The sequence below is a fragment of the Eublepharis macularius genome, chromosome 2 (assembly GCF_028583425.1).
Source record: "Eublepharis macularius isolate TG4126 chromosome 2, MPM_Emac_v1.0, whole genome shotgun sequence".
NCBI lineage: Eukaryota > Metazoa > Chordata > Lepidosauria > Squamata > Eublepharidae > Eublepharis > Eublepharis macularius.
Window position 1 is genome coordinate 208,088,361 of NC_072791.1, and position 22,551 is coordinate 208,110,911.

Consider the following 22,551-nt stretch of genomic DNA (forward strand, 5'->3'; position numbering starts at 1 on the left):
GACAAAAAGAGTCTTCTCCCTGGGCACTTGGATCATACAACAGCAAGTGTCTACTTTGATTACCTCTCCCTCTCCCAAAATACTCCTGGACTGTGTGCTAATTAAACCAACTTAATCATCAGCGCACACTAGACCTGCCACCTTAGTTAGGGCCTTACCAGCCTGCTCCCAGACCTATATAAATACGCTTCCACTCCCTGAATACAGTATGAAGCAGATAAAAAAGGACTCTCCCACAGTCAATGAGAAACAGCACCAAAAAATTCCGTTCAGTCCCAAAGTGACTAGCTAATTCCACACTGTAAAGAAACTAGTATGCACGCACATTAACATCCAAATAATTCCAAGAATTCAGACCAAATGTCATGAGATTTCACATTTGTTTCTTGACTATTAAAGGTGGACTCTTTCTTTAACTGCAAGTTCTAACACTCCTTTAATCCATATTTCAGTGTGTGGCACAGCTGTTCCACTTTTGAAGAATTATTCATTTAGCTATTATCTAGATTTGTAAGATCCCTTTTGAGAGGTTCCAGGAAGAATAAACGTACTCTAATATTGCTGAAAGTGGATAAAGATCTTGAAAACATTCTAGTGTAAAATTAATTTGTTTATTAACTCCTAACCAAAATGGCATGAAAACCAGACATACCCATAATATATTTGTTCTTGGCTGCTACATTACCAAGATTTATCTGAAGCTGATAAACACAATTTAAGGAATCTACTAGGTGTCCAGTAATTGCAAATAATCATCTTTAATAATGATTGTAATCTATGGTACAAAGAAGTTCACTTAACATGATACAGTATTTCTTGCCAGATTTTTAAAATTTGCATATTCTGTTCCATGTTCCAGTTCTGCCTCAGTCTCTCAGTTTGATCAGCCTTCAAATAGGCATACAAATATGTGTGTACTTTTGGTGGTGATTCTATTAGGGTTGCCAGCTCCAAGATGGGGAAATTCCTGGAGATTTGGGAGGTGGAGTCTGTAGAGGGCAGGGTTTGAGGAGGTGAGACACCTCAGCAGGGTATAACACCATAGAATCCACCCTCCAAATAGGGTTTCTAGATCCCTAGAGCCTCCCAGCAGGATGGGGAGGAGGCCCAGTACTTACCCTACATGTGCTCCATGTGTGCATGCAAAGCATATGCATGTTCCTGAACTCACTGTGATGATGTCACTTCCTGAAGTGACATCATCACACTGACCACAAGAGTGCTCCCATACTTCTAGTTGGGCCAATACTTGCAGAATTGGCCCATTAGGTGCCAAAACTGGGCCCTAGGAAGCACTCCTGTGGCCAGCGCAATATCATTTCAGGAAGTGTTGCTCCGTTGGGAGCATGCCTACCACACACTGTCCTGGGTTGCCAGAATGTAGTGGCATGCATCCTTACTGGGATTCCAGTTAGGAAACACATACAACCTGTCCTGTGTCAGCTGCACTGGCTCCCAGTTGAATTCCAGGTCAAGTTTAAAGTACTGACTATGACATTTAAAGCCCTTAACGGACTGGGACCAACATACCTGTGGGACTGCCTCTCGCCATATGTTCCCTGGAGGCCAACAAACATCTTCTGGTGATCCCTGGCCCCAAAGACATTTGCCTAGCCTTGTAACCAGTTTTATAAACTGGTTCTGCATGTACTGATATATGATATTGATTATATTATCTGTAAACGGCCAAGTTGCATTGCATTGGTCTGAGATACTCTTGTTGGACATAGGAATTTTGGATATGTAGTTACTAGCAGTCATTGAGGTTCATGTAGCATTTGAGTTTCTTTAAAGGTTACTCAACCTAGCCTATTAAAAATATGTTAGAGCACTATAGAATTTTGTTAAGCTATAAAAATCCTTTGAGGACTAATTATATATATATTTCAAACGCTTTTGCCTCTGGTTTTCTAAGTATTTCATTTGGATAACTTTGACTGATGTCTTAGTTTTCACGGATCACTAGTGATCAGCAGGCCATGAGGCAAACTGCCAGGAGTCTGCCCGCCACCAGCAGGCTCCTGGGATCCCTACCTCCAAAGCAGCCATTTTCTCCAGGGGATCTCTATGGCCTGGAAATTAGTTGTAATTCTGGAAGATCTCCAGCTGCTATTTAGAGGCTGGCAACCCTAGACTCTATAGATGTCAAAAAAACAACATGTCAGGGAATTCTGAAATTGCAAGGGAATCTGGTTCAAATTTGGTATGAAAGAAGTTGGTTAACTGAAGATACTGATAATGATTTCAGGGAGGAAGGACATATTCCAGTGTTTCCCATTTTTGGGCCCCCAAATGGGCCCAGCGTGTACCCCAGGAGCACTCTCAGGGCCTGTACATTGACGTCACTCCTGGGCGTGATGTTGTCATGTTGCATTGGGAGCGCATCCTGGGAGGCCTGTTCCTGTATCTTTCCCCCCGCTGGCTGGGTGAGTGGTGACAGAGGTAGAAGGCTGGGGGCAGGGAATCCCCCATCCCCGTTAGGGGTCAGCAACCCTGCTGCTCTTATATTGGCCAACAGCAAAGGTGGTCTGAATCCCTGAAGGCACAAAATCTAGTGAACGGTGCCAACGGGTAGAAAGACAGGCACTAACATGCTTTGCTAACATCACAGAGAATATTTTGTCATCCATGTTGCTAAGAGATGTTAGATGATAACTCTCACATTGCAATGGATCTTTAACAGGTTTACTAATAAGTGAGATATTTGCTTCTTACATAGCTAGGGGAAGTTCTATCCCTTTCCTTATTTTGCTAGTCAGATTGTGCAATATTAGGACTCATTTTTCTTATAGGCACCTGTACCATTTGACTGGATAGGCAGTCTAGAGATAAGCACGAACCAGGAAAAAAAGGAACCATGCGGTTTGTGGTTCGTCGCATTTCATGAACCATGAACCACGAACTTTTATGAACTTGCCCCGGTTCATGAGCCAGTTCGTTTGGTTCATGAAAACATCACTTCCAGCGCTGCAGAAGGCCCATCCCCCCCCATTGGCTAGGAAACATTGATTGGTGCCAGGCTGTCTGCAGTGACGAACCAAAAAATGGACCAAATGAACCAGCCTAAAACTTTGTGGCGGTTTGTCAGAAATGGGCTCTGACGAACCACTGGTTCGTGAACCATGAACTGGCCTGGTTTGTGACAAATGTTGGTTCATATTTTGGTTCATGCCCACTTCTAGTGCTTACTCAATTTCATTTTTAATTATATTTCATAAATGGATACTGGGGCCACTCAAGCTGATGCTGGTTACGTTGCCATTTGTGGGAGTTGGATACTTTTTAAAAAATGTTAATTTTGTCCACCTGAATACAAATACTTAAATAATTTTTTTAAATGATTTACTTATACATCATTAATGTTCTGTATCTGGGCCCAAATAGCGTGTTGTTTATTCCTAGGACCTCAACTGCTCCTCAGCCACACTTCATCAGTGTGGAGGGAAGTTTTGAACCGTGAGCTGCCAGGCTGTGTTCTGGGCCCTGCACTCTTCAACAGTTTTAGCAATGATTGAAAGTGTGGAGGGAGCCCTTACCAGGTTTGTATGTGACACATAACTGGGAAGAGACTTAACACTTTAGAAGACAGAAATGAAATTAAATATGGCCTTGACAGTTTGGAAAACCGAGCCAAAAATAATAAAATGAAATTTAATGAAAACAAATGTTAAATTCTGTATATAAGCAAAAATACACAAATGGACAGGTACAGGACAGGGGATACCTGGCTTGGCAGCAGAAAATGTGAAAAGGATTTCAGGGTTGTAGCTGATTACAAATTGAACTTGAGTAACCAATATGTTTCAACTGCCCAAAAGACTAATGAGATTTTTAGACTGCATTTATAGATGTGTAGCATCCAAATCACAAGAAATAAGAACTCCACTCTAACTTCATCTGGAATGCTGTGCTGTACTTTAAGGTGGATGTAGACAAATTGGAACCAGTTCAGAGGGGAACAACAAAGATGACCAGGGGTCTGAAAAAAGAAGTACTAGGAGGAAATGGTGAAGGAACTAGGAATGTTTAATAATAATAATAATAGTAATAATAATATTAGTAATAATAATTAAAAACTGTGCTTATATACTGCTCTTCTAGACAGGTTAGTGCCCCACCCAGAGTGGTGAACAAGTTCGTGTTATTATCATCTCCACAATATAGATGGGGAGCTGGGGTTGAGAGGAGTGGCTTACCCAAGGCCACCTACTGAGCTCATGGTAGTAGCGGGATTCAAACCAGTAGAGTGCTGAATCACAGCTGAACCATGTAAATAATGTGCTATCGCAAGATTAGATCTAATTTCCTTAAGTAACAGGACAGATATCATAAGACCATTATGAGAAACATCCTAATGAGAAGAGTGGTCAAACAACAGAATCCGTTAATGGGGTCAGGGATGAGCTCTCACTTGAGGTCTTCCAGCAGAAGATGAACCATTATTTGTTGAGGGTACACCAGTCTGAATGTCCTGCACTGAGCAGCAGGTTGGACTAATGGCCTAGAAAAGCCCTTCCAACTCTACAGTTCTATGAACTGGTTACTCTTTTGTGGAATGGCCACAAAAGCAACAACACTGGGGGAGGGTGAGCTGTTCCAAGAAACAGACAAATAGTTGGATTTCTGTGTGGAGCATTAGGAAAACCACAGCCTTTGACTTAACCTGGAGAACGTTTAGCTCAAGCACTAGTTTGTTTACTCATGTCAAGCACAAGGTGGCCCTGAGTGGTAAAAGGTAATAAATTTTTGTTGTAGATATATCCTGTGCATTTCACTCCTTAATAGCATTTATGTCTCACCTTCATGTTGAATGTAGCATGATTGCAGGAATGCAGGTGACCACAGAAGGTCTGAGCACAGAGCCCCTGCAAAAAGAAAAAGAAAAGCAAAACAAGTTAGACTAGCAAACCTGGAGAGCTGGGCAAGCAACACCATACGGTTGATGTAATTGTTGTAACCAGCCCACTAGTGTGCATATTCCCTCCACAAATGATATGACAATCTGAAATTCAACAAAAGGGAAAGAAAGGAGACAGAGGCAGGCATAAACAAAAAGAAGAATCTGCTTTCATTCTCACTGCACATGCTTTGGCTTAGTTTTAGTAGAGGAATTTCTGTGACTCTGTTCTCAGCAACTTCTCTTCTTTTTTCATTAGTCAAACTATGTTTACACAGTGTATGTCTCCTGCTTCCCCTATCTGCTGAGGTGCCTTGAAGACCTGTCCTTGTCCCACATCGCTCCTCTCCCTCTCTCTATACAGCCTGTCGGTGGCCTCATCAAAACTCACAGCTTCCAGTACCACCAGTACTGGGGTGGCCGTGAACACGGCAAAAAAAAAAAGTTCCCTTTTCCAACAGATTTCAGGACTTTTGCAACTGAAGAGCATTTAGTTAGAACATGGCCTTGGGCGCTCAAAGGATGAGTTATATGTTTGCAAGGAAACTCACTAATAAAAGTGTTGCCATCCATTATGGCTTGGATATCACAGTTAATTCGACTAATGCTGAATCCAAGCCCAAGACGCCAATGATTAGTTCATATCGTATTAGCCTGAATTGCTTTCAGTCTGTGTTCCTTTAGGATAGAGGCAGGATCTTGACCCATGTGGCCATTTTGGTCAAGCAACATTAACAGGGAGAAACTATTTATATTTTGGGTAAGCCTCATCAGCTCTTTTGAGGGGAAAAATAGTGTCACTTCCTCTTATGGAGACCCTAGCCCTATGCCACATATTACAGTGGACGCACATGCATGTTGTATGTATGTGTATATACCTGTATGTAAGAAAGAGACAGTACACATTTAACTTTACAGATGAAACTGCCAACATGTACCTGGATAAATATAGGGATTCAATCACACATTCAGCTGTATGTACACAGAATCTAACATGCTTGAAGAACTGCCTACTCCCCTATGAACTTACATGGCCACTGTGGTAATCTATGTAGGCCCTGCTTCAGGTACACCCACCTTCCGAGATTAGGCAGGTGGCCCTCTGGGAGAGGGCCTTCTCATTCATGGCACCAAGACTGTCTCGAACTCTTTCCCCAGAGAGATTCACTGATCTCCATTTGTTGCCCCTTTTCTGCCAGCTGGTGGAGACCTTTTTTGTTTCATTTGGTGTTCCCCCTCAGTGATCCCTCCTCCCTCCCCAACGTTTTAACTGTTGTTTTTATCTTTTGTATATATTTTAAGTTCTGGTTTTAAATGGTTTTAATGATGTATTTGTTAGTTATAATGGCTTTGCAAGATGATATTTTAATTTGTATGCTTTAATTTGTTAGCCCTGTGATGGCAGAAAGGTGAAGTAAAAATTCCTGTAAATAAAATGCATCTATGAGGCAAAAATGCACTATTTGAATAGACAAATCTTCCCACAGTAGATCTATTACTGACCAGAAGGGCTTATGCTGCAGCTTATTTTACTGCTTATATTGTTCAGTGGAAACACGGACAATGAAATGAAATAAGACGTTTATTTCACTGGTTAGGATAACAAAGTGCTGTGAGCTGGGTTTGAAGAGTATGTGGCTTCTTTTGACAGGCTTATAATAAAAAATGCCACCGTGGATACACCTTTTCCTTTTAATTGTTTCCCAGAAGAACAGAACCCATCTACTTGTTCATTAGAGTCCCTGTGGGGTGCTCTGTCTACCTAGGATATCTTTGAATGCCTATCCTTCCAAAGCAGTTCTCCAGCCAACTCCCCCTATTGGTCAGCAGTTAAATTCTTTTTTCCCCTGACACGTCATTCTTCCTCCTGCTTCCGCACACAAGTGAGCGGCTATTGCTGAAGGAGACAGACTCTTCCTTGTCCGTCACAACCAGTATTAGACTTAAATGAATGCAAGCCACATTGAGAGTTAATCTGTTGCTGAATAACCAGGTAAAAAACACAATAATGCCTCCTAGTTCTTCACTCAACTGCTGGCTTGCATAACATTGTGCGGCCTTCCCATTTGGATCAATGTACTTGTGTGCAATATCTCACACGTTCACTGTTTGGGTTTCTTTTTCCCACTCAACAATTAGTTTGGAAATGTACTACCATATTCCCTATCCCTTTGTCATATTGTGTAATCGTGTAATTTTCTGGGACACAAGTACCTTTCCATTAAATTTTGCAGAGTTATTAGTAGGAGTGTGTATACTTAACCGGTGAGATTCAGCAAATTATTTCCATGGATTTGTCTCTGCTGTGTGACTTTCTTTTCTCTCACCCCCCCCCCCCACCCACAGCCCCAAATGCCCCCAAGTTCCCGAGGGTCCACTCTCCCCAGGAGCAGCATTTCTGGGGGTATTTTGGGCTGCAGTAGAAAGTTGCAGCCCACGGAAAGAAAAACTATTTTCAAAAACTCTTCGTTGGATCCTAGCCAATGAATACATAGTAACAATAGCAGTGATGGCAGTATACTCTTCAGGGCACTGTGCCAGTGCTGTAAACATAATTTTCCTAACAGTCCCTTGGAAAATCACAGATCTTTGCTGCATCCCTAACCTGGTAAACTGGGCTGGTATATTCAATAGTTTCAACTTCCAAGTGGTTTGTGTATGGGAATGGTCAACATGGAAAATATAGTAAGATTAAAAGAAGCTGACTATTTCTTAAAGTCTAATCAACAGCAACACTAGGCAGTGGGTATGGTACATCTGATGCATCTCTGAAATGGTGGTAGAGAGTGCTATCAAGTCATAGCTGACTTATGGCGAACCCTAGTGGGGTTTTCAAAGCAGGAGACTAACAGAGAGGTGGTTTGCCATTGCCTGCCTCTGCAACCCTGGTCTTCATTGGAGGTATCTCATTCAATGAAGGGATTGGAAGTCTCCCATTCAATCTTAGCTTCTAAGATCTGACGAGATCAGGCTTGTCTGGGCTACCCAGGTGAGGGCACATCTCTGAAGTAGAGGGTGTGTGTGTGTGTGTGTGTGTGTGTGTGTATCATCTTCCATTAGCGACTAGATTGGAATTATCACATAATTTATGGTATAAAATGAATTTTCTTAATGCAAGTGAAGGGAATAGCTACGATACTACTTGATTGGGGTATACCATTCATGGGCCTCCTACTATTCTCTCTGGCTTCCTAACAGTCTATACTCCCAAGTAACTTTTGGTACCCCACGTTGCTGCTTAATACAGAACAAAACATACACAAGAAATGCAAATGGGAATGCATAAAAAGGATGCAAGAGCTTAACATTGGTGAATGGAGTAATATCAATTCCAATACTTTTATAACATAGAGAATGTAATCTTCTGTAGTGTACCAAAAAGCTTCATTTGCTTGTAGTCTAGATGGTAGAAGTTGTCACAACTGAATGCTTCCTGGTTAGTCTTGCAAAGATATAACCTGGTAATTGATCCCTGGTGGGGAGGGCAGACTGAAAATCTAATATGATAAATAAATAAATTTATGGTTGAACTGATGTCATAGTGCTCAAGACTATAGTTGAAAAAATTCTGACCATATCCAATGGAGCTAGACACTATCCTACTATATAAAGGCTAACCATGTTCCAGACAACTCGTTCCTACCCTGGTGCACCTCCAGAGGGTGTTGCAGTGGAGGGAAGCCCAGAAGAGGCAGCTCATACCTCCGAGAGCATGCTGCGGCGTGAAGCCCAGGTCAGGATCAGGCACAGAGCAGGTGGCAATGCCTGCCCCCAGCCTTCACTCAACTGGGATCAAAAGCAGACCATGTGGCAATTCCCACCCTCTGCTTTCACCCAGCGGGGATCAGGAGCAGAGCAGGTGGCAATGCACGCCCCCCTTGCCTTCACGCAGCTGGGATCAGGAGTGGAATGGGTGGAAATGCACGCCCTGCACATACACCCAGCTGGGATCAGCAGCAGAGCAGGTTGCAATGCCCACCCTCCAACTTACTCCAGCTGGAATCAGGAGCGGAGTACGTGGCAATGCCCACTGCCCTGCCTTCACCCAGCTGGGATCAGGAGCAGAGCAGGTGGCAATGCCTGCCCACCCTTCACCTAGCTGGGATCAGGAGCAGAGCAGGTGGCAATGCCTGCCCCCCCACCTTCACCCAGCTGGGATCAGGAATGGAGCAGGGGGTGATGCCCGCTCCCCACCTCCACCCAGCTGGGATCAGGAACAGAGCAGATGGCAATGCTCACTGCCCCTTCACCCAGCTGGGATCATGGGCAAAGCATGTGACAACACTTACCCTGCACCTTCACCCAGCTGGGATCAGGAGTGGAGCAGGTGGCAATGCCCACTCCCCGCCTTCACCTAGCCGGGATCAGGTGCAGAGCAGATGACACTGCCCTCCTCCCATCTTCAACCAGCTGAAATCAGGAGTGGAGAAGGTGGTAATGCCGACCCCTGCCCTCACGCACCCAGGTTCAGGCACAGAGCAAGAGATAATCATAGAATCATAGGGTTGGAAGGTACCTCTAGGGTCATCTAGTCCAACCCCCTGTAAAATGCAGGAAATGCACTGACTGCCCCAGTGACCCCTCTTCCATGCCTCCCTATCACCCAGCTGGGATCAGGAGCAGAGCAGGTGGCAATGCTCACCTCCTTCACCCAGATGGAAGCAGGCACAGAGCAGGAGGCAATGCCTGCCTCCCTATCACCCAACCGGGATCAGGAGCAGAGCAGGTGGCAGTGCCCTCCCCATTTCACCCAGATGGAATCAAACGCAAAGCAGAAGACAATGCCCACCCTCTTCACCTGGCCAGGATCAGGCACGGAGCAGATGGCAATGCCCACCCCCCTTCATCCCACCAGAATCAGGTGCAGAGCAGGCAGTAATGCCTTCCCTCCTCACCCCTTTGGGATCAGACGCAGAGCAGGCAGCAATGCCACCCCCGCTTCACCCAGATGGAATCAAGTGCAAAGCAGGAGACAGTGCCCACCCTCTTCACCTGGCTGGGATCAGGTGCAGAGCAGGAGGCAATGCCCACCCACCCCTTCACGTGGCCAAGATTAGGCACTTAGCAGGAGGCAATGTCCAACCCCTCTTCACCCAGCTGGGATCAGGAGCAGAGCAGGTGGAAATGCCCAACCCCTGCCTTCACCTGGCCAGGATGAGGTATGAAGCAGGTGGCAATGCCTTCCCTCCCTTCACCCACCTGGGGATCAGGAGCGGAGAAGGTGGCAATGCCTGCCCTCCCTTCACTCTGCTGGGATCAGGTGTGGAGCAGGTTGCAATGCCTGCCCCTTTTCACCCCTCTGGGATCAGGTACAGGGTAGGAAGCAATGCCCGCCCCCCTTCACTCGGCCAGAATCAGGCAGGGAGCAGGAGGCGATTCACACTCCCCTTCACCCAGCTGGGTGTAGTCTCATGAAATCTCCATGACATACTTTTCTTAAAGAAGCAAACATTGCTTCTATGATTTTTGCATTTTTCTAACCCCCAATATATTGTTAATGTATTTCATATTTTTCTCTAATAGAAAAATCCCCCTCTTTTCCCCACCGCTATTGTATGGATTTTTGATCCACACAATATGGTCGGGTTCAGAATTAGACATAATGATTGTTGTTTCATTGTAACTTGTTTCATTGTTGCTTGTAAAGTAACATGCAACACTAAACTTATTTTTGTAGAACAAATAAAAACTGAAAATTGCTATACAACACTAAGTTTTTTTTGGGGGGGGGAGTAAATATATAATAGCCAATGTATAAATCTCTCTGCAGAAAAGCCCTACAATTAACTCTGAAAAGGGCTGTCATTTGATTAACGAAATCTTAATTGTTTGATGAAATTTGCATACAAACATAAGATTACTTTTGAAGAAAAAGCATTCTAGATAAAGCAAGCACCAGTTTAGAAGAGTCCCCCCCTTCTTTTACTTGTTTATAAGGTTTTTTGTTAAAATAATTGTCATGTTTTGAATATCTGTTTCCTGATTAATCTGAAAATAGTAAAGAGTCCAGTAGCACCTTTAAGACTAACCAACTTTATTGTAGTATAAGCTTTCGAAAGCCACAGTTCTCTTCATCAGATGCGTGGATGATATGAAGAAACTGGCTAGAGATATATAGGTGGTGAGGGGAGGGGGAAGTAGATGCAAATCAGTTGCAAAAGTCATGAAAGAGGCGGAGTGCACAATTCAGGCTGGGCGTGACCCCTCCCCTCCATAGCTGAATCTGAATGGAATGCCTGAAAGGCAGTTACTTCTGATAATGTGATAACCATCCAGAGTCTCTATTCAATCCAAGTCTGATTGAGTCAAATTGTGTAGTTGACATCACTGGGTCCTGCAATCGTATTTTCTGGGTAGGTATGTGGGCAGAGTTGGCATCTGGGTTTGTTGCAGGTCTGATCCCTGTGTTGGTGACTCTGTTAGCTGATTTGTGGTTGTTAGTGAGAAGTTGTTTAAGGCTGGGGGGCTGTCTGTAGGCAAGGAGAGGTCTTCCATCCAGGGCTTTTGAAAGAGAGGCATCGTTTTCCAGGATGGGCTGTAGATTGCTGATGATACATTGGATAGGTTTGCGCTTGGAACTATAGGTGACAAGTGGTGTTCTCTTGTTAGTTCCTTTGGGTTTGTCCTGGAGCAGGCTGTTTCTGGGTACTAGTCTGGCCCTGTCGATTTGTTTCCTCACCTCATTTGGTGGGTACCGTAGTCCCAAAAATGCTTGTTGTAAATCTCTTAAGTGAGAGTCCCGACCAAGAGCATTGGAGCAGATACGATTGTAACATAAGGCTTGGCTATAGACAATCGACTGAGTGGTATGTTTTGGGTGGTAGCTGGAGGCATGAAGATATGAGTATCGGCTGGTGGGTTTCTGGTATAAGGTGGTCTTTATCTGTCCATTATGTAGTTGATTAACCTGAGGTACTTTTATAGTTGATGACTCTATCATGAAGTTGACAAAACGCTGCCATGCTGTTCCTTATATCAGAATGCACAAATGAATGATGCTGCTTAGAGGATATAAAGGCCCTAGAAAACACATGTCTGGACAAGTACTTACTCTTCTTATCTAAATTCTGACAGCCTGGACTCCAAGAAAAATAACCCACAACAGTAACTCTTGAAATGCTCATTTATTTTCATCCCCTCCATTTTATCCTCACAACAACCTTGTAAGATAGATAAGGCCGTGCCCTAGAAACCCACAAACTACACATGGATCCTAGACTTATAAACATCCAGGCTCCAGGAATGTACAAGTGGGCTATAAGTAGACTATGTAGTGAAAGTCTCAAGAAGCACCAATAAAAGCAAATCAAAGAAAAGAGATAAAAACCTTAAAGCACAATCTGCTAAGAGTGCCTCTTGAGGTTGCTGTTCAGTTCAATGAGACTCGTATATGATGGATGCTTTGTGTGCAGCCCTTTTCATAAAAAACACAATAGTTGCCAAACAATAGAAAGATGCTATCAGGAGCCGAGAAAACTGTCCTGTGTAGAACCCTTTTGAGCAAAAATGGAGTATCGCTATAGATATCTCTCTGCTTAAGGAAGTACCCTTAAAATAGAACAAAAGTAGTGGGGAAACTGTTAGAACTTGCGGGAGCGGGGGTCATTTTCCCTACCCTTACTATTTCCTTTCTTCCTTCCCTGAAAGTTCTCATAGTCTCAGCCTAATCTACCTCACAGGGTTCTTGCCGTGAAGGAGAACAATGTTCTAAGCCAGATGGAGTTCCAACTGGGGAGCAAGAACAGGATATAAATAAATAAATGCATAAATAAAATGCACATGTATGTAAAATGGTTGGTTTTCTAACACTAAAACTGGCCTCCATACCAGATGACTGGCCAGTAGCAAACATTATACATACAAAAAAAAAGAGGTCCAGAAGATATCCAGTAAAGTACAGACCAGTTAACATCTGTTCATGGTAAATTAGTAGAAACTGTAATTAAAGAAAATTATTAAGCATACTGAAGAACAACAAAGCCTAGTGAGGGAATATCAGTATGGCTTCTACAAAGGGAGGTCCTGCCCCACCAACCTTTTACAGTTGAGAAGGTTAGCTAGTACGAGGATAACCATGATACAGTAGAAGTTATACATGCAGACACAATTTAAGAATATTAAGTAAGTAAATAAAAAAGAGGATTAAAAATTATCTCGACTGGAAGCAGGGAGTAGGAATAAGTGGGCAATTCTCAAGGAACAAGATCTTGGGCTTGCCGTGAATAGCTTGTTGAAAATGTTTACTCAGTATGTGGTTAAAGTGAAAAGGGGGAAACTCTCTGCTGAAGATTAGGGGTGTGCAATCCGAGTCTGGGATTCAAGAAGTAGCTGGATTTTTGCTGATCCAGCTGAATTCAGCATTCCCAAATCAAATATGCCTGGAAACCAGCTTGGAAACTGTCCAGTCACAGGAAATAATGGAGAGCAGCTGGGCAGCTTGCTCAAGGGGCACTTGGTTTTTTGGGGTGTGTGTGTAGGTTTTGTTGGTTTTGTGGAATTTTCTTGAAAAATGACCCCCCAGATCTCCTGGATACCCCCAGATAGGTGTCCCCATAGAATACACTAGTGGCCAAAATTGTGGAAACCTTTTGGGGAAAGTGCATTTTTGAGGTTTGATGGCTCATAACACCACTTTTCTTTGGAGTAATACCATAAAATTAAATATCAATGGAAAGATAATTTAATCAAGAATGTAATGCAACAACATTTGTTCAATTATCTGTATTCTATCAAATGTTATAGCCAAATAACCAGGAAAAGGAAGCACAACTTGCTTAGGTTGATATGAAGTAGCTTTCCTTTATTTGAATGTAGCTATTCAACATAATACAATTAAAGAAATGGCACAAAGAGTTGACTGGTCACCCAGAAAGTGGTGTAAAATAGTACTATTAAGTGAACAAGGCTACAGTTATGACGAAATTAGAAGAAAAATTGGTGGAAACTTAATCAAAGGTGGCATTTCTAAATTTTTGAAGAGGTATAAGGCAAACTCAGTCACTACAAAACCAGACTGGTAAAGGCAGGAAAAGGTGCACACAAGCAAGGGATGATAGAAGAATTGAGAGACTGAGCCTAGGTGTATACAGAACGAAATGGTGCAATTCAATGTGAAGTTGAGTGCAAGGACTGTTCGGTGCAGACTGAAGGAATTTGGTCTTAATGCTAGAATTCCATGAAAAAAACCATTGTTATCTCTCAAACAATGGTTGAACAGATTAAACTGGGCTAAAACCCATGTTAACTGGACAGAACAACAATGGGACAGTGTTATTTGGAGTGATGAGACCAGGGGTCATTTCGTAGAAAAAGAGCTGGAGGAACTCATTAGCATAACTCATTAGCATATGCCACACCCCCTGACGTCACCTATGCTGGCTGTTTTAGACCCAATCCTGGTCATTTAGGGTCAAAATTGGGCCCAAAATGGCAAAAAGGAGCTGAAAAGGGCTGAAAAGGGCCGCTGATGAGTGGGAGAGTGATCCACCACCATGGCCAGAGGCCCAATCCAGGCCGTTTCGGCCCCAATCCAGCCTGAAATTGACCCAAAATCGCTGAGATTCAGGGGGGCGGGGCCACCTGACATGTGACCTCTTTGGGGAACTGCCGGAATTGCATTCCTGTGCGTTCCCCCTCGAAATGAGCCCTGGATGAGACCACAATCTCCCTGTTTGGTAATGATGGCATAAAATATGTGAGAAGAAGAATTGGAGAAGATTTGCATCCTGATTGCATTACACCTACTGTGAAACACCCAGTTAGCCTTATGATATGGGGTTGTATGACATCAAAAGGTATGGGCAGAATTTGCGTGATAAATGGCAATATAAATGCCCCAAAATACATAAATGAAATACTTGAGCCCCAACTGAAGCCTTCCACACATGATCTTTTCCAAGATAATGAAGTATTTGTATTTCAACAAGATTCAGCTCCATGTCATGTTGCTGCTGTGTGCAAAAAGTGGTTTCAAGATAATCATATTCCACTGTTGGAACGGCCTGGGAATAGCCCAGACCTGAACCCCATCGAAAATCTATGGAGCCGACTAAAGAAACTGGTTAGTGAGAAGCAACCCAGCAATAAACCGCAATTAATAGAAGCAATAACTCAGTCGTGGCTTCACATTATAACCGCTGCAGAACTAAAAAACTTGGTCCACTCCATGGGAAGGCGTTGTAAGGCCGTAATTAAAGCAAAAGGTTACCTAACTAAGTATTAACTGACATGGTGAGAATTGTTGTGTAACTCATTTTTTCTATGTAATTCAATTTTCTTCTTTATAACTACTGTTCTAAAAAAATCTCCTTCATAAAAGTTATTGCATTACATTCTTGATTAAATTATCTTTCCATTGATATATAATTTTATGGTATTACTCCAAAAAAAAAGTGGTGTTATGAGCCATCAAATCTCAAAAATGCACTTTTTCCAAAAGGTTTCCACAATTTTGGCCACTAGTGTATAATGGTAGAATACATCTGCGATTCTCTAATCTTGCTGAACCAGATTAGAAAATCTTACCTGGGTTTTGAGGAACTGGGATTTTTTTCTTTCCCTGAAACATGGATCTAGTTTTCCCAGATTTTTCTGGTGCATATTCCCACTGGAGATTATTAGTAAAGGACTGGTAATAAAATGGACTATTGTAATAACTCTATATACCTTTGTGGTGTGGCCTTATTTGGAATTCTGTGAATAGTTTCGGTTGCTGCATCTCAAAGAGATATTGCAGCACTGTGAAAACTCAGAGAAGACGACAATGGATTTGATGAAGGTTTTTGAGCACCTTTTCTATGAGGAAAGGCTGGAGAGTCTGAGACTGTTCAGTCTTGAAAAATAGGTACTAAGAAATGACATAATAGCAGTTAAAATCATGCATGGGGTGAAGAAAGTGGATAGAATGAGTTATCCCCCTCTCCCATGTTAGTAGTTCTTGGGATCACCCAGTGAAGTTGTTAGGAAATAGGTTCAGGATACACAAAAGGAAATACTTCTTTACCTAGTGACTAATTAAATTGCGGAATTCACTGCCACTGGACATAGAGATGTCCTTGAACATAGATGGCTTTACAAGAGGATTAGGCAGATTTATGGAGGAGACGTCCATCAATGGTGACTAAAGGGCTTCTCCATATTCAGAGGCAGCAAACCAATGCTAACAGGAAACATCAGGCGATGGTGTCGTCCTCTGTTGGCCCTCCAAGGCAGCTGGTTGGCCACTGGGTGAAGCAGGATGCTGGACTTTTGTTCTAATAACAAGAACATTTTATTTATATACCACCCTTCAGGACAGCTTGACGTCCACTCAGAGTGGTTTACAAAGTAAACTAAGAGAGCTCTGAGCGAGCTGTGACTGACCCAAGGTCACCCAGCTGGCTTCAAGGGGAGGAGTAGGGAATCAAACCCAGTTCTGCAGATTAGAGTCCCACCACTCTTAACCACTACACCAAACTGGCTGAGAAGCTAATTTCTATATTGTAAATTCTACCAGTTCTTTAATATTTTCAGCCTACTGTTTGTCTTCCTTTTACTTCTCAAATTTGAAAGAATGTTGTATATTACTATAATGATACTGACAATTTTTAACGTAAAAATATTAACGGGGGCTAAAACAATATTTTGGGGGTGATATATTCCCTTAACACACGAGCAGATTATTTAACAAAGATCAAACTTCTTTACGGGTTCTTTCTTTTTCTATATGGAACTATATCCAATGTGATTTCATTGCTCGCCTGTTTCACTAGGCAGCTACTGGTGACTTACCATTGCTCAAACCAGTCCAGTGCATCGAACCTTCTTGCAGTTATTCCTTTACCCCACTTCTCTTCCTAAAGTATGTTCATTACGGACTTAGAAGAGTAAAATTCTGCTCAGGACAGTACTGTTTAAGTTCTATGACATCAAGCTCAGCTGAATGATTAATTGTTCTTGTTTGGGATATATTTAAACACATGATATAGACTTTACTACTGCTATGGTTTCTATGGCCACGTTATTCAAAGAAAACAACTCCGTAATTAGTGGTTCATTGCAGCACGTATCCTTAACCCGGAAAATCAATTTTCAGCTGAGTCACAGATTACTGTATGTGCGTATTATAGTTGCGCTTAAAAAAACCCAAACATGTTGCCTTCCCAAGTGACAGCAGAGACCTGAAGCAATGGCAAGCATGTTCTCTTCTCATGTCTCCCACTCAGACATGCTCTGATGATCTCCATTAGATTTTAGCCACACCAAAGCCTATGTACGCCATGGTGCTTCCCCAAAGATGCTCTTCTAACAGCAAAGTACAACAGACTATTTTTATTTTTCAGCCCCTATTGTCAAAATTCTGGGCAAAACATCTGGTTTACTGCCTTCTGAAGTTGAGGCTTTGCAGACATCCCTTGTGCTTCAATCCTCATGGTTTATTTACCGATTTTTCACCGCTAGCACTTCTGCATGCTGAAGTGCTAGTGGCTGGGGAAGTGAGCGTAACAGCAGAGGAAACCCTCTGCAGCAGCTGGTGAATGATGCCATAGGCTTCAAGGCTAAACTTTGCCTATTAATTTATTCATTAAAATATTTATACTTCACCTTTGTTACGTTAGGGTTTTTTTCAGAAACTACAAATTCCAGCACAATAAATAAACCAGACTAAGAACACACTACTACAGTATCAGGGACTGGACAAGGACGAACACATTGAAACTTAATTCAAGGTAAACAGTAAGGTTGACCCCAGGATTAGGTCTTCAGGAGGCTCTAGACTGGGCTAGAATGGCCTTGAAAGAATAAGCTCACAATGTGGAAGTTCTCCTGAATCCTTCCCTGACCCGGGACAATGAGGTGGCAGAAATGGTTATGAATGCTTTTACCCGTTTAGATTTGCCAGCTGATGCCATTCCTGCAGAAAGAGGATCTGGTCACAGTCATGCATGCTTTACTAACAAATATGCTGGACTACTGTAATGTTTTCTACATGGAGATATCCTTGTAGGGGATCTGGTTCAGAATATGGCAGCCAGGTTGTTAATGGGGGCTCAACATAATGAGCATGTAATAGCTATGCTATGTGAAATACGTTGGCTCCCAGTTATTTCTGGACCCAGAGCTGGCGCCACCATTGAGGTGGTGAGGCGGGTGCCGTGGGCACCGGGGCGCCGGAGGGGGTGCCAGAGGGGGTGCCAGGGGCAGAGGCACATGCCACGGAACTGGTGTGCTTGGCCCGCAGCTGCTGCAGCCAGCCAGCCCCGTGCTGCCACCGCTGCCACTACACGCCGCTGCCACCACACGCCACCAGCCGGGCGCAGCAGCCATGGGCCAGGCACAGCAGACATCCGGGGCAGCATGCAGAGCGCGGGCAGCCTCCACGTGCCGTCCCAGCCACCCGCCAGCCAATGGGGCTGGCTTTGCTGTGTGATGATGTCATCATGCGGTGACATCATCATGCAGTCCAGGGGTGCGCGTGTGCACTGTGTGCATGCGCACGTGGGGGTAGCCGTGGGCACCAGAAACCCTGGCGCCGGTGGTGTCTGGACCCAATACAGAATGCTGGTTTTGAGCTTTAAAGCCGTAAACAGTTTGGGTTTGAAGAACCTGAAGAACCACCTCCGTGCATATACACAGAAATCATCCGAGGAGGTGCTGCTACGTAAGGAGGGAATTCCTGTGAAGGCCTTCTCAGAGGCCATTCATTTCATTTTTATTTCTTTAAAACATTTATTAGCTGCCTTTCTACCATATGGCATTCAAGGCAACTTAAAACAGACATTAAAATTCAATTTAAAATCACAAGCTAAAAAAACTATCAATAAAATGTAGTTCTAAATAAAACTGTTTTCAGCTGCATCCTACAGCTGAAAAGCGAGGGAGCTAGGCTTACCTCCCTGGGAAGGTTGTTCTATAATTGTGGGGCTGCCACGGAAAAGGCCCTCTCTTGTGCATCCACCAGATAAACGTCTTTAGATGATGGAATGGTCAGAAGGGCCATTTTAGCTAACTGATAAAATGTTTGTTTGTTTCTCAGGTAATGATGTCAGACTAGCCAGTCATAGTAGAGATGAATGTCTTTTGGCACTCAATAGAAGGTCCTCTCTCTCTCTCTCACACACACACACACACACAGACTGTTTATAATTCCCTCACTCTTTCTTCTTAGAGTACAAGACTTGTCTGGCACTCATCTAATGCCATAAATTATTCCAGCTGTCAGTGGGTTCTCAAATGTGTACTATTTCGGCCTTTAAACTAGTTGAACAAGGCAGGAAGAGAGGTATCGTCCAAACCCAAAAGATATCAACTGTTCTATTCCTAATTAGGAAAGGGAGAAAAATAGAACATGTTCATAAGCTGAGATACTGAACTGGAAAAAAGAAGTATTAAGCAAGCCTTTAAAGGGTCTCAGTTAAAGCCCTTGAAACAAAGATTTAAAGAAGAAATGCTGACAGGCCGCATCTGTGTTATTATAATATAACCTGATGCCACTATGAATGTTTCATGAATCATGAAGTTGGAAAAGCTTTTCCATTCAGCTTTGTACTTCAGATAAAAGTGAATTATGTTTTAGGTTTTTTTATCAACACTTGAAGTTTCTAAATCCTTTCACGAAGCAGTGTTGAGTAGACAGATTGCTTCCTAAGTAGAGACCCATAAGTTTAATCTCTTTTAAATTAGAAAAAAAGTTTAACCGACAAGATTGACCAACAAAGCAGTTAAAGAAACTCAGGACCTTAAGGAATTCTCCCCCCTCGTCCAACATACAATTAAAAAAAGAGAGAAAGAGAACATGTTGTCTTTTTCAGATCTATCCCACTGAAAATAGCTTTACTTTTTAATCTTCTCGGTAGTGCATCCAAAATGAATGCAAGCACAACATGCATTTGGTACATGACAATGTATTTCATCCCACTGTCAAACTGAGCCCGGGACTGGCCACATAACATCCATTTTCTGAATCGACATATAAGCCTCACCTCGTGTCAAAAACCCAGTGACCGTTACACATATTTCCATGCTTTCGGCTACTAAACTGAGCATACCATGCCGTCCATTGATGATAGCCCTGCTAAATTTGCTCCAGTTCCTTAGATAGAAACTCACAACTGAAAGATTTACAACAAGGAACCTTCATATTACAATACCCACCCAGTGAAGTGAAGAAACAGATTGATAAAGCCAGACTTGGTACCCAGGAATAATCTACTACGAGACAGGCCAAAAGAAAATAACAGAGCAACATTAGTTGTCGCTTACAATGTACAGTTCAAACCAATCTAATGCATCATCCATGAACTACATGGCCCGTTTCATCCTCACTAGCCTTGGGTGGCAGATCTCTTGTTGTATACAGATGCACCAGTGGGGCTAGACCACCTAACAGAGTCACTGGTCAAAAAAACTAAGATGTCAATGCTGTCTCCATCTAGTTATTTATTTTCTTAAGAGAGGATTTCTCTGGAGCTTCTCAGTAAAGCCTGTTGAAGACCATACTGCACTCAGGTAATAATAATACAGGATCTAATAACATCAGTGATAGCATTTTGTGATCATATGCTTGCTCATCCTCTAGTGTAATGTATGCCGTCATGTTAGCGTTGCCAGGTTCAGCAACTCTAACATGACAGCATACATTACAAAGAGTAGCTCTAGGGATTGCCAAAAACTCTATGGTAAAACCACAGAGCTCACTTACTCCAGCTGCCACTCCAAGCGCTGTGTCATGACTGTGTACAGCCCTGCCATGATTGTTATATGTTGAATGTCTAATGCTAATCTAAAAGGGGAGCCCCTCATCCCATCCTAGTGCATGGCCAAGTTCATCATGAAGTAGAGAGCATTCTGGACTCTACTTCATGGACACAATCAGCTATTTTACCTGGTAAGATGGAAATACTTTGACCGTGCTTATCAGTAATGAATTAAAAGCTCTGACATGAATGCTCCAAAACTCATCAAAAAGTTCCATAAACTGTATCCCCATAAACCTGGTCCCCTGTAAGGGGAGAAGAAGATCTTTGAGGGGGCAGAATGTCATGACTGTGTACAGCCCTGCCATGATTGTTATGTGTTGTTATGTGATTGTTATGTCTAATGCTAACCTGTTGTATTCTCTCCCTAGCCATGTTCTTCCCATATTATAACTGTTATTCCTCCTGACAGGATGGGCCCCCTGTTATCTCACAGAACTATGCATCTCCGAGTTAGAGACAACCTTGGAGACTTTGCCTGGATGCTGGAAACCTAGTATTGTATACTCACTGCTTAGCCATAACTATAATGGGTTCTCACAGAACCAGTATAAACCTGAGCACTAAAACGTAACCATTGCTAGAACACGGGAAAACTCAAGTCTAACATTGACCTTTTGTTTTGAATTGTCACTTCTATCAAGCTCCGTGATGGAGTGCAGACCTGAACTGTAAAATCCCGAATAAAACCTTTTCTATTGGAACCGATGTGTGTTCACTGAAGAGGGACTGAGAGATCTACCTGCCAGGAACTGACACACTGGTCCCAGCAGCGAAATAACTTGCCATCAGGAGGCCTCATGTAGGCAAGCCTTCCTCATGTGTCAACAGTATCCTTCTGCTCACTACATAGGACAAATAGGTCAATTCCTACATAAATAGACACAAATCAGATAGATCAGAGCCAGTTTAGTGTAGTGGTTAAGAGTGTGGGACTCTAATCTGGAGAACCGGGTTTGATTCCCCTTCCTCCACTTGGAGCCAGCTGGGTGATCTTGGGTCAGTCACAGCTTCTAGGAGCTCTCCCAGCCCCACCCACCTCACAGGGTGTTTTGTTGTGGGGATCATGATGACATACTTTGTAAACCACTCTGAGTGGGTGTTAAGTCATCCTGAAGGGTGGCATATAAATCAAATCATATAAAAAATCATAATATGCAGAAACCAATGGGAAAGCATTTCAATTTACTGGGATGTTCTGTTTCTGATTTGAGAGCCATAATTGTTGTTGTTAAAAATAATAATCCAAAAGTTCTCTCAGTGGTTTCTGAATATTATGATTTTTAATATCAGAATTGTGTGAAACGGCTGAATTGGGATTTATTGCAAGATTTCACACTGCCTCTCCTTGGCCTGAACCAGGACTGGCGATTATTCTCTCACTGTATCTGTGACCAGCAACAAAATTGGCAACTCCTCACCAACTTACATGTGCTAATAAACTCAGTACAACATGGGAATGGTTTCTGTATTCCTTCCTGATTGCATTTTAATTTTGCAATGAAATAAAATTTACTCGGCATTTCCTGCATTTCACGATCCCTTGACCTACCGCTCCCCACTCTACAAATCTACAAAAAATGCATGCAACGTAAAGATTCACTCATTGCATCTGAAGAAACGGGCTCTAGTCAACAGAAGATTATCTTACAATACAATCTTGTTAGTCTTTAAGGTGCCACAAGACCCCTGCTCTTTATCTTTGCTGCAACAGACTAACATGGCTGCCGGCCCTGCCCACTCTGGAAACTATTCAGTGAACCCAAATTGTTTTATGGAACATCCAAGGGATGTTTGAAAAACAATCCAGCCTCCAAAATGAATCTGAGGGGATCAAGCTCTGCTACAGAGGAGGAAGGAAGTCCTTCAGTTCCTGTGGTTCTGCTACATCTTTGGACGGTGCTGTTCATGCTTGTGGCT

At 42.9% G+C, this 22,551-nt stretch overlaps 1 protein-coding gene across 1 annotated transcript in view; it reads right to left on the bottom strand.

Moving 5' to 3' along the window:
* The window catches only part of SPAG16 (sperm associated antigen 16), a 556,878-nt gene that overhangs the window by 167,250 nt on the left and 367,077 nt on the right, over positions 1-22,551 (bottom strand). Inside the window, exon 13 of the mRNA XM_054971970.1 lies at positions 4,800-4,865. Coding sequence (XP_054827945.1) covers positions 4,800-4,865 — 66 coding nt within the window. The remainder of the gene's footprint in view (positions 1-4,799; positions 4,866-22,551) is intronic.